Genomic DNA, 12,557 nt, shown 5'->3' on the forward strand with positions numbered 1-12,557 from the left:
AGCCCTGTGTCGGGACATCAAATGAGTAATTGTGTTAGCAACTTTCTTTGAGAATCATCTTAAAAACTCTGTGTCCCATTTCACATGAAGATGTCATCCATCCATTTTCTCTTCATTGAAAAATGGAGATGAATATCAAATACATGTCGTATGATTATTTTTTTAATTTATAATTGTTACTTTATCACCTTCGGATTTTTGGTCCACACAGAACACTCCACAAATTTTTCTCACTGGTGTTATACCAAAACTGTTATATATTCCAGATACTGAAATAATTTCAACCTACATAATTATTCTAATAATTCTAAGAATTTAGAATTACAATTATCCACACTGTGGCGGTTGTCACCCGGCCTCCTTCAGGTCCTAGATAGTGGAGGCCTCAGGAACTGTTTCTCATTTGTAATGCATTTGCCTCAGCACATTTTGTATTGGGTTATTCAGTTCACCCTTCAAGTTAGTAGGTGGCCTTGCAGATTCTAGCTGACTGTGGTGGAAGTAGATGAGTACATGCTTGACATCTGTGCACAGGGAGAAGTTCTCTGTTGCCTCAGGCAATGGACTGGTCTATTGCACAGTGTACAGTAACCTGAGTTCTCTGCTCAGCCCCTGAGAGAGGGACAAAGCTGGACAGATGTGAGCCACCAAGCCTGACAAGCAAAAGCAGCAGCCTTGATGGAAATGGCCAGGTGAGGAACATCTACTCTGCATGATTTCTTTTGTATTAATAGCTTTAGCATGGTGGCCTTTTCAAATTCCAGTAGTAGTAGTAGTAATATACTGGGCATGTGAGCAGGCCCATGGTCTTCTGTGGAGCTGGAATCACAGAAGCACTGAGACGCGAATCTCATTTTCATGTGCTGTGCAGTGGTGGTGACTCTGTATCAGGTCGTGCAGTTTCACCATCGGGCCAGTAGGTGGTGCTTGCAGGTTAGAGCAGCCTATGGTGGCAGCAGAAGGGTTTATGCTTCACCAGTTGAAGTGGGAAATTTGTCCTTTTCCAGATCTAAGAGGAAAGACTTTTATTTATTTATCATTCCATATGATACTACATGAAAGTCTCTCGAATATAACTTTTATGATGTCGAGATGTGTTCTTTCTATACCCATGTTTTCAGGATTTTCTTTTTCATGAAAGGATGTTTAGTTTCATCAAATGCTTTTTCAGCATCAATTGAAAAAATATATGTAGATTAAAGATCTAAATGTAAAACCTAAAACTATAAAACCTCTGGATAATAACCTAGGAAATACAATTTAGGACACAAGAACTGGGAAAGACTTTATGATGAAAATGCTAGAAGCAATTTAACCAAAATCAAAAATTGACAAATGGGATCTAAGTAAACTGAAGAGCTCCTGTATAGCAAAAGATACTATGAACAGAGTAAACAGGAAACCTATAGAATGGGAAATAAAATATTTGAAACCTGTATGTCTGACAAAGGTCTAACATTTAAAACTTAAATAGAACTTAAACAAACATACAAGAAGAAAAGTGACCTTGAAGCATAAAAAGACACTTTAAAAAAAGACCTACATGTGGCCAACAAGCATAAGAAAAAATGCTGAATATCACTATCGTTAGAGAAATACACATCAAAACCACAGTGAGGTACCATCATACATAAGTCAGAATAGCTAATTAAGAAAATAAATAACATATGCTGCTAAGGTTGCAGGAGAAAAAGGGAACATTTACACGCTTCTGGTGGGCGTATAAATTAGTTCAACCATTGTAGAAAGCAGTGTGGTGATCTCTCAAATAACCTAAAACAGAAGTTTCATTTGACCCAACAAACCCACAGCTGGACATATGCCTAAAGGAATATAAACATGTAGGTTCATTGCAGCACTATTCACAATATCATAGTCATGGAATTCACCTAAATGCTCATCACTGGCAGAATGGATAGAGAAAAATGTGGTCCATATAACCATGGACTACTATGCAGCTAAGAAAAGAAAGAAATTATGTCCCTTGAAGGAACATGATGGAACTGGAGGTCATTACTCTTAGCAAACGAATGTAGGAACAGAAAAAAGATGTGTTCTCACTTATTTGTGGGAGATAAATAGTGAGAAATATTCTCTTAGGGCTTGAGTCTTCCTTATTCAAAAAAATCATTCTAAATAAGTGTACACAAGTTGCTGATATGCATTTAAATATTCTTTTTTATCTGGACCATTTATATCACTTAATAAAGCAATAAGAACTATATGTAAAAGTGGGATTCTAGGATAATAATTATCTTAATAGTGAGAATATGAAAGATATGGATGGTTTTATTAATTCAATAGGTACAAAACTGTGGGAGACACTATATTCCAATGAATAAGATATTAGTATTTCAGAGCTAAGTAGTGTGTCCTATGTTGTGTGTGTGACTTGGCAGTGGTGGATTCAAGAGTGTGGCAGGTGCACAGAGGATCAGAAATCAATATGGAAAGATGACCATCTATGGACATGAATTAAAAGTATGTAAACAGTTCAAATAATTATATTTAATGGAGTTTGAAATAAAACTCAAACTTATTCAAAATGCAACTTACTTGGTAATTATTTGGGGACCTATGAAGTCATCAAAAAAATCAAATTCCTATTCCTATTTCAAATCCTGATTTCTTCTGTCTGGGAGGGAAAACTCAGAACCCATCACACATTACAGGGCAAACCTGTAAACCAAGAGTCTTTCCATTGAAGAGCCTGGAAGCTCAGGACTCTCAGGCAGGTGCTGGGGACCCTGTCTTGGGAGTGCCCAGCAGATCTCAGAACTGTCCATGGGCCCTGCTGGACACTCATGTGGATAACTATTTGCCACTTTTCAGTGTTACCAGTGAGCTGTGACTGTTCCTAATGGGACCAGGATGGAATCAAGGTCCCTGCTCAATGTCAGAGACAGTGATGGTCCCAGATACAATCCAGGTAATCTCTATGCCAATAAAATGCGGGTTCACAGTGAGGAGCACATCCTGGGGTGGGTGGGGCTTGTTCTTCAGTGGGAAGAGTGCTGTCCACAGAAAGCTTAGACATGGGGCACGGGATGCATTTCCTCAGGCAGGATTAGGGATTGGTCTCTCAGCATCCCACTCTTGTATGGCTGAGGTGGCATCTGTGTTTTCCTTCTTGTCCTAGATCAGGCTTTAAGCTGTGAAATACCGTGCCTCATGAATATGCAAATGACCTGGGGTCTTCTGAGATAAATATAGATGCGTTGGTTCCCTGCAAGCCTCACCCAACAACCACATCCCTCCTCTAAAGAAGCCCCAGTGGGCAGAGCGCATCACCATGGACTGGACCTGGAGGATCCTCTTTCTGGTGGCAGCAGCTACAGGTAAGGGGTTTCCTAGTCTCAAAGCTGAGGAAGGGATCCTGGTCCAGTCAAAGAGGATTTTATCCACTTCTGTGTCCTCCCCACAGGTGCCCAGTCCCAGGTGCAGCTGGTGCAGTCTGGGGCTGAGGTGAAGAAGCCTGGGTCCTCAGTAAAGGTCTCCTGCAAGGCTTCCAGATACACCTTTGCCAGCTATGGCATGCAGTGGGAGCGACAGGCCCCTGGACAAGGGCTCGAGTGGATGGGATGGATCAACACCAACACTGGTGCCACAGGTTATGCACAGAAGTTTCAGGGCAGAGTCACCATGACCAGGGACATGTCCACAAGCACAACCTACATGGAGCTGGGCAGCCTGAGATCTGAAGACACGGGACCATGTATTACTGTATGAGAGACACAGTGTGAAAACTACATCCTGAGAGTGTCAGAAACCCTGAGGGAGGAGGCAGCTGTGCTGAGCTGAGGAGATAAAAGTGGTTATTAAGTTCAAGGCTGTTTACAAAATGGGTTATATATTTGAGAATAAAGAACAATAGAAACAAGTACATACTCTAATTGTAAGAGAAATATTCCATTCAATAATCATCATATAAGCCAAATTCACAGAGTGGGAAAGGCCACACTCAATACAGTTGATGCAAACATTCCATGAAGGTGGTACTATGAACAAGGTTTCAAATTAGAGGAATAAATAATTTGCAGCATGGTTACTTGATCATGTTTTAAAACTAAGTATGACTCTTCAAATAGTGACAAAGATTTCTTTCAAATGTTTTTGTCACTCCATATCACAAAATCTGTTTTAGAATTACAATGAAATTGCTTGGAAGGTTTGAGAATTCCCATGAGTCCTTGCCCTACATAGGCAGAGCCTTCTCCACTACAACCTTCCTGCACCTCAGTAACAAATAAGTTACAATGGATGAATCCACAAGGACACTTAATTCTTTATTTTTCTGGTGATCCCCTAGTATAACAAGCCTAAATTATCTCGGAGCACCATAGGATTTTTCAGTAGCTTTCTGGAAATGATATTTGTTAGAGGGAAGTGGGTGAGGCTATGTACACATATAAATTTAGAGCTTATTGTACTTCTGGTTTACAATGCCCCTTCCCAAAGAGTAAGATTTTTAAGCTTCTAGCATCAGGTTCATGTCTTTAAAAGGTCAGTAAGTTCTGATGAATCCCATAATGGACATACTTTACTGAGATTTGTAGACCCTGGCAATGAGAGACTCCATGTGTGATGTCCTGGAGTTACATTAGATACAATGGAACCTCTTGGGTGATGGTTCTGAATAAGGCAGTTCATGCAGCAAATGCAAACGCATGCATGGGACCCAGGCAGGAACAGAAGCTTCCCTTTACAAAGTGGGTGGGCACCTGGAAGGAGCCCTCACAGGGGTGGGCACTGGTCACCCTTGCTGACTGCACATTAGCCAGAGGCATGATCACGCTTGATCTTACAGGGAAAGAGCAGCACTGAGGTCATAGGTTATGAAAATGTTTGTCATCTTCCAGCTGTGCAAGTCCATCTGCTTGCCTGTGGGTGTCACCCCCATGGTGGGTACACTCTGGGAGATGATAAGATGCACAAAAACATACTCCCACTAATTACCCAGTACCACACAATCAGAACCAACCTGTGCTCCAGAAAGGGATACTTGGATGCGGAAACAAAGAGAGCTTAAGGGTTTTCTCACCTGGTGAATATACTGCCCAAAACCACACTTTGCAGTAAGATTAGCTCAGAGATGGTTACCAAGTGACTGCAGGGTGATGGTGGGTGAGGGACGTGACAGCCTCAGGGTTGCACATGAGGAGGGCTCCCTTCCCATGCAGGCTTTTCTTCCAGGACCTGCACATGAGGAGGGGTCCCTTCCCATTCAGGCTTTTCCTCCAGGACCTGCACCAGGAGCTCAAGAAGGATCAGGGAGAATTCTGAGAGCATCCTACTGTAGTGCTGCCTAGAGAAGAAGAATAAACTATGAAAAATACAACTGAGTAAAGTTTGCACATTTGTTTATGAAAACTGTCTTTCTGAAAGCTTGAAAAGGTCTTGAAATACCCCTGATTAGCTGAGGACAAACATTTAAACCCTCCTTCCACAGGGAGTCCCAGCAGGTTGGGTGTGTCCTCTGATGGATGATCTTCCCCAGACCTTTCTTCCCAGCTCATACCTGCTCTCTGTGTAAAAAGTTCTCTTTCGTGGAATGTGGTTGATGATGTGAGGTCTTCAATTTTCTCATCTTCTGCGTGGCCATGCTATTTTCCTCATCTGAGGTTTAAGAACTCACCTGCATGCAGAACATGACAGCCTAAATCTCTTGTGGACAAAACAGTAACAAAGGCACCCACCAGTGTAGAGCATCCCATGTTGCCGACAGCGACCACCAGGGGTCAACGTCCTCTTCACAATCCTGGGTCAGAGCATCATTAGCCGCTTCCCAGGAGAATCAGCTTAGAAAGCACTAACTGTTCCATTTTCCAAGCAGATATAACCCATCTGTTTTTTTGACGAAATAGAAAGAGCTGAATGCTGAATACACTGAAGGTCTGCTGGTTTTGCAAGTTCGTGACTTTATCACTGTCTAATTTCTGATCTGTGCAGATCACTCTACAGATTTTTCTCACTGGTGTGACCAGCCTTCCAGATGTCAAATATAATTGATCTTTCTCATATAAAAGTCAACACAAGCTCCTCATGGCTTCAGCGCTCACTGACTACTCTAAACTTACCAAGGTTTTTCTTTATTGGTTTTATTTTCTGGTATCTCTACTTGGCGTCTCCACTACGCCCATTTTAAGTTACTTGTACAGGTAATTGATTGTTAATTTTAAAATTTACTGTTGCTTACTTTCGTTAAATTAGCAGGCAATAGCTTAGAATTAAAAAAAACATAAAGTAAAAGTACATGCAATTATATTTAATGTAAGAAAGCCAGCAATTGAAAGCAAGGGAAATCTGTTCTGCTGCGTAGAAGGGTATGAATACCTCATAGTACAATGCTCTTCTGCAGTTTAGTCGATTCTGATACACAAGTGATAGCCTCCTCTCTCTTTATTTCACCACTTTCCCTAACATGTACAATAAAGACTGAGCAGAGATACCTCCAAGCAGACTGACCTAGCACCTCTCACCGAGTGTCTGAACTGATAGTGAAAGACATCACATTTCTCTAACAAAAGAATTAAACCCTGTAAAGATGCCCACTAGTCATATGAGACAGTTTGAAAAAATTAAAGCCCAAGCCTGACAGGTAGTAATTTATACTTAGAAAGATTAACTTTTATCTTCACATTTTTTTTTAATCAGAGAGAAGCTACTGGTGCCCCTTTCTGAGTTACTGGATATTTTATTCCCTAAAATGAGACACTGCATAATGTGTTCTGTGATCACAGGGACCCAAGTATGAGATCCAGCAGTTCTTTCTCCTTCACATTTGCCAAGAAACAAAGACCCCAGCAGAACAATGGAAGGGTTGACTTAAGTCTCCACAGTATGATGTGAGATACACACCAGAGTTTTTATGTCACCGTTTTATAGTAGAATATTTAATCACTAAAGAAGATTCATTTTGGGGATAATACTATTCTTCAGGATCCATAAATGCCCCCAAACAGCGAGAACTACAGTGCCCAGTGGCCAGGAGCTACAACACCTGGTTCCGGAAAATAGTGGACAGAAATATCAGTTTCTCCTGCCACATGTATGATGGAAATTTGAAGGATGTTTCTTTTCTTCTCCATAATCATAGAGTGTGATGGACTGGAGGTCCCACTACAAAAGAGAAATGTGTCTGCAGTGGGTACAGAATTAGTCTCATAAAATAATTGTGTTGTTTTGGTCCTCACACTGTTGGACCAGCTGACCAAGAAAGTGCTGTGAGAACTGCAGTGTTTATTGATTCCTGTCATATTTGGGGCGACACTCGCAGCTACCAAGGGAAAGAGAGGTAAGTAACTCTGGGCTCAGTAGAGTCTATAGATTTATTTTCTTTCCTTCAAATTGAGGTAAAAAATGTCATCAACTAAAATGCGGATGATGATCAAGTGATCAAGGCCAACAGCCACTCAGTGTTTCAGGGTGTTTTCACCCAAAGTCACACAACCATGTGAGAACCTGAACTCTGGAGTCCGAGGCATCTCTGAGGACAATCTGGAAGGTGGAAGGAAGGAAATGGTGATTACTGTCTAGGGAAATTTCAGGGCTATCTGCTCTAGGGGGGAGGAAATTTTACCACAGGGTGCTCTGGTAAAATTTTTTGCTGACTCATTGTATTCTTCAACACCAATATTTTTGTTTAGATCTCTTTAAATTTTTTATCTCTGTTAAAATTTTCACATTGTTTCTGCAGGCTGTCACTAACTTATTAAACATGTTTCTAATATTTACTTTAAATTTTCTGCCAGGTAATCCATATACCTTTTTATTTATTGATGCCCATTTGGACATTTATGTTGTTCTTCTGTTTAGACCATGTTCTCCTGTTTCTTCATTTTCCTTGACTGTCTTTGTTGCTGTCTGTTCATCATAACAAACAGCTCTTTGTCCATCATAACCAAGAGCCACGCTCTTCAAAGACTCAGCTCATAGGCCTGGCATGGTGGATCATGCCTGTGATCCTAGCATTTTGGGAGGCCAAGGTGGGCAGATCACCAGAGGTCCAGATTTTGAGACCAGCCTGGCCAACAAGGTGAAACCCTCTCTCTACTGAAAATACAAAAATTAGCTGGGCATGTTGGTGGATGTACTCCCAGCTACCTGGGAAGCTTAGGCAAGAGAATTGCTTGAACCAGGGAGGCAGAGGTTGCAGTGAGCTGAGATTGTGAAACTGCACTCCAGCCTGGGCAACAAGAGTGAGATTCCATCACAAAAACAAAAAGAAAAAAAAATAGGCTCATAGAGACCACCCTGACCAAACACCCAAGTCAGTGATTGTGAATCTCTCAAAAGTTCATAACTTCGCAATATTCAAAACTCTGTTTCTATTCTTAGTGGCCTCCAAGTTTTAGAGAATGCTGGGTTGTGCCAGACTCCCAAGTAGAGGAGGTAGAAACTATTGACTCAAGCACCCTCTTGAATAGGTGTATCATAAGACACAGTTTTATTATTGAGATACGATTCATCAAAATAATGTTAGTTCAAATTTCTCTCAACCAGTCATCTAATATTGAATTGTTATAATTTATTACTTGGATCTCTCTGCAGTTTATCTTTTGAATATTTAGGTAATATTACAAACTAGTATAAAGCTGCCTATTCGGCAAAATGATCTGCTGCAGGATGTTCATCTTCTGTGTATCTCTTTTGCAGGTAAATCTAAGTTTATATTAGTCATGCATCCAGAATATAGAAATATGTCCTAATGTTCCTTTATTTTTTAAAAGTTTATGGGGTTTCCAGAAGATGTGAGAATTCTCCTTACTTATAAAATACCTGATTCCACATTGCTCAATAGTTTCCTCTTTATCTATCTCCTCTCACATTATATTACATTAAGCAAGGATAAATCAGAACACTCCATCCACACTTTGCTCAGAAACCTCCTCAACTAAATTTTAATTGTCACTTGTTATTAGAGAAATGCAAATCAAAAACACATTGAGATACCATCTCATGCCAGTTAGAATGGTTATTATTAAAAAACCTGGAGACAACAGATGCTGGAGAAGATGTGGAGAAATAGGAACACTTTTACACTGTTGGTGGGAGTGTATTTAGTTCAACCATTGTGGAGGACAGTGTGGCGACTCCTCAAGGATCTATAAATAGAAATACCATTTGACCCAGCAACCCTATTACTAGGTATATATCCAAAGGATTATAAATCATTTTATTACAAAGACACATGCACATGTATGTTCACTGCAGCACTATTTACAATAGCAAAGACCTGGAATCAACCCAAATGCCCATCAATGATAGACTGGATAAAGAAAATGTGGCACATATACAATGTGGAATACCATGCAGCCATAAAAAAGGATGAGTTCATGTCCTTTGCAGAGATATGGATGAAGCTGGAAACCATTATTCTCAGCAAACGGACACAAGAACAGAGAACCAAACACCACATGTTCTCACTCATAAGTGAGTGTTGAACAATGAGAACACATGGACACAGGGAGGGGAACATCACATACTGGGGCCTGTTGGGGGTAGGGGTGCTAGGGGAGGGATAGCAGGGGGAATTTGGGGAGGGATAACATTAGGAGAAATACCTAATGTAGGCGACGTGAGGAATGGATGCAGCAAATCACCATGGTGTGTGTATACCTATGTACAATCCTGCAAGGTCTGCACATGTACCTCAGAGATTAAAGTATAATTAAAAAAAGAGATCATAAAGAAAATTGAAGTGTCACCAATTTTAATTTTATCCAATGTAATCTAATTAAGATAAATTCTATAACAAGGTACACATGCTTTTGAGGATACAGTACCATGTTTGTGACAGAAATAAAGCAGGTGTGTCCTCTGAAATGTGATCATCTGAGGCCTGAGATGAGGGGGCCACACAGGTATTGTTCTGCTTTCTAAGGGTGGGGACAGCAGTAGTGATAACAACTCCAAACAACACTGGCTCCTATCTAAAGGGTTACAGGTAAACTTACTGCTGCAATTTTATATTCACACCTTGTTTGAGTGAAGCTCAGAGGAAGAGGCCACGAGAGTGCAGTGCTCAGGGTGTGATCTTAGGGCACCTGCTTCCTGGGGCAGGGTGCTTCCTTCTCTCAATTGTGCACTTGCTCCTTCTGCAAGCTATGGAGTGAGCATTTGTATTGCCATGAATTATACATGTTCTCTCCCCTAACACGGCAAAAAATATAATATATATTTATATATTATATCATATAATATATAAAAATATATAATATATATAATATTAAATATATATAATATATAATTATATATAATATATTATATATACTTTTTAAATATATATTATATATATATATTATATATAATATATATATATAATTTTCAGTTTCACTTCCTCTGAAGCACATTGGGTGAGCAGAAAGAAACAAATCACATTCCTTATCCTCCCTCACAGCCAGAGATTCCTGAAGATGGAGCTGATGTAATGTACTCATAGGTGGATCTCTGCCCCTCAGAGGTGGCCTTCGTCTTCAAGTTTAGCAATTCTGGGAAGCCAAGGACACCTCCATCTCCTGCTCCCTGGTCTGCAACTCACTTGGGAATGGCTTTCTCATGGGAATATCTTGTGTTTAAAGAATAAGAGAACCTGTTTCATGTTTAGGTGGCCGGGTGCACCCACTGCATCCAGCACAAATTAAAGAGACTTTCCAGAATACAACATCCTCTAAGACATGACCAGTCACACTGTTTTACTTTAACAATTTCAGCTTCCTCAGAAGAAAATTAAAACTGCTGAGACTTTTTCAAAAATGTTGTGCCATGTCCTTTCTTAGTTTTCTTGCCTGTTCATGTCAGACCAGGTGCCAGTTATATGTCATAAGATCAGAATTCTACCTCCAATAACACATCAATGGTGACCTTTGATTGTACTTTTGGTTTATGCTCTAACACCCTCATTTTTATATCAAAAGAAATCTGCATAATCTAAATGTCAATACTTTTTGGAATCTATTAAGTAACCGAAATTGCCAAAAAAAAAAAAAAATACCCACTCAAAACAACGGGAGAGACAGACACGTCCAGAATGGCAGTTGACACTTGAAAACTGGAACAGAAGCTGCAGAAGCCACAAGCTGTTGAGGGCACTTACGTGGTAAGCGCAGTAGGCGTTTGAAAGACAGATGTGGACTCGTCAAATGTGACAGTTCCAGAGGGTCTTATACTTCTATGTTTTCTGGACTTTTTCTCCATAAACCTCTGGATTCTAAAAAATACAATCCAATTACATTACCTATGGGTCAGATTGGAGATGATTAATTACTGGGAAATATACCAGGAACCTTTTTCAAAAGCTTCTAAAGGAAAGGACTTTATAGAACCTTATCCTATGTGAAGGAAGACAAATCTCCCATTCCAGATTTCTCCCCCATTCTTCCATTATTATACAAATGAGTAAAATTAGCCAGTAGGGGTAAGATGTAAGTAAATAGTCCAGGGACGCTGAAATCACAAAAGGGAGTGAAGGTGAAAATTCAGCTTTTCCCCTGGAGACACCTGGTTAAGGTCACAGTCAAGGAACAGAAGCTGATCGAGTCTCTAGGTTTCCATTGTCAGAACAGGCACTGCTGACCTGCACTGCACAATCCATTCTAACCAGGATGATGGCTCTGGATTAAAGATGAAAATGTAGCAATGCACAGACTGTATCTGAGGAGAACACAGGAAAACTAAAAGACAATGGCAGAGAAGCAGACAACCACAGCAGAGCAATCTGAAGCCTCTGACATCACCATCTTTATGATCAACGTCTTGGAAACTCCCTCATTCACCTCAGTTTCTTATATCATGGGGCCTTTGCTGGGTTCCTAGGTGAGAAAATGAAAATAACATGCTGCATGCACTTCCCAAGTCTCCACTTGTATCCTGTTTGCTTTAGATCTCCAGGAGAAAAAAGTCAGACACCTGGGCCTAGTGTCAGTGTAGGAGGCACTTTCTACAGGGTAGGCACGAGGAAGAGGTGTGTTATCGGAGTAGTGGATATAGAGGGGGCTTTCATCTGAAAGTGTCTGCACCTGCTGGTATTCTCAGGGGCCACATTCACCTGCAAGAGCCCAGTGAAGAAACAAGGCACTCCCAAAATCCCCTGTAAGTTTTTGGATTCATTATGGGTCCACTGATTCAGTGCATCTGGAGCTTCAGAGAAGGGGCTCCCTCATGTGTCATAGAATCCTTGCTTTAGATCTCCCTGCAGAGTTCAGCAGGTTTAGTAAGGCTAATCGATTGTTTCAGGAGATGGTGTCAGCAGCATATGGTGCCACTGAAGGGGAATTCTAAACCAGGACACAGCCACTTCATGCTGGGCTAGAGAAGCTGGTGGGAAATGCTTTGTGAGCCCCAACAGGAACCTCCTTGCGAGGCAAGGGCTGGGCTCGAGGGGGCACTCGGGAGCCATGCAGCACAGATTCCAGCCCAGGAGCAGGTGCACAGGAGGCGACTGGGGTTTCCTCTCAGGAACTGGATCTTCCTTTGTCAGAAAAGAAGCTAAAATATAAGTACAACAGGTTGCTGATGTGCCCTAACATAACCTATAGCCTCTGAACCATTCATACAAT

The 12,557-nt window shown here is 40.9% G+C and overlaps 1 gene segment (V, D, J or C); it reads left to right on the forward strand.

Moving 5' to 3' along the window:
* Nucleotides 1-569: 569 nt before the first annotated feature.
* LOC116545858 lies at nt 570-3,880 on the forward strand. The segment is given in 3 exon segments: nt 570-692; nt 3,140-3,338; nt 3,425-3,880. Coding segments are annotated over 2 exon segments (351 nt in total).
* The last annotated feature ends 8,677 nt before the right edge of the window (nt 3,881-12,557 follow it).

The sequence above is a fragment of the Sapajus apella genome, unplaced genomic scaffold (genome assembly GCF_009761245.1).
Source record: "Sapajus apella isolate SASKATOON/1434 unplaced genomic scaffold, GSC_monkey_1.0 scaffold412, whole genome shotgun sequence".
In the NCBI taxonomy this organism is placed as follows: domain Eukaryota; kingdom Metazoa; phylum Chordata; class Mammalia; order Primates; family Cebidae; genus Sapajus; species Sapajus apella.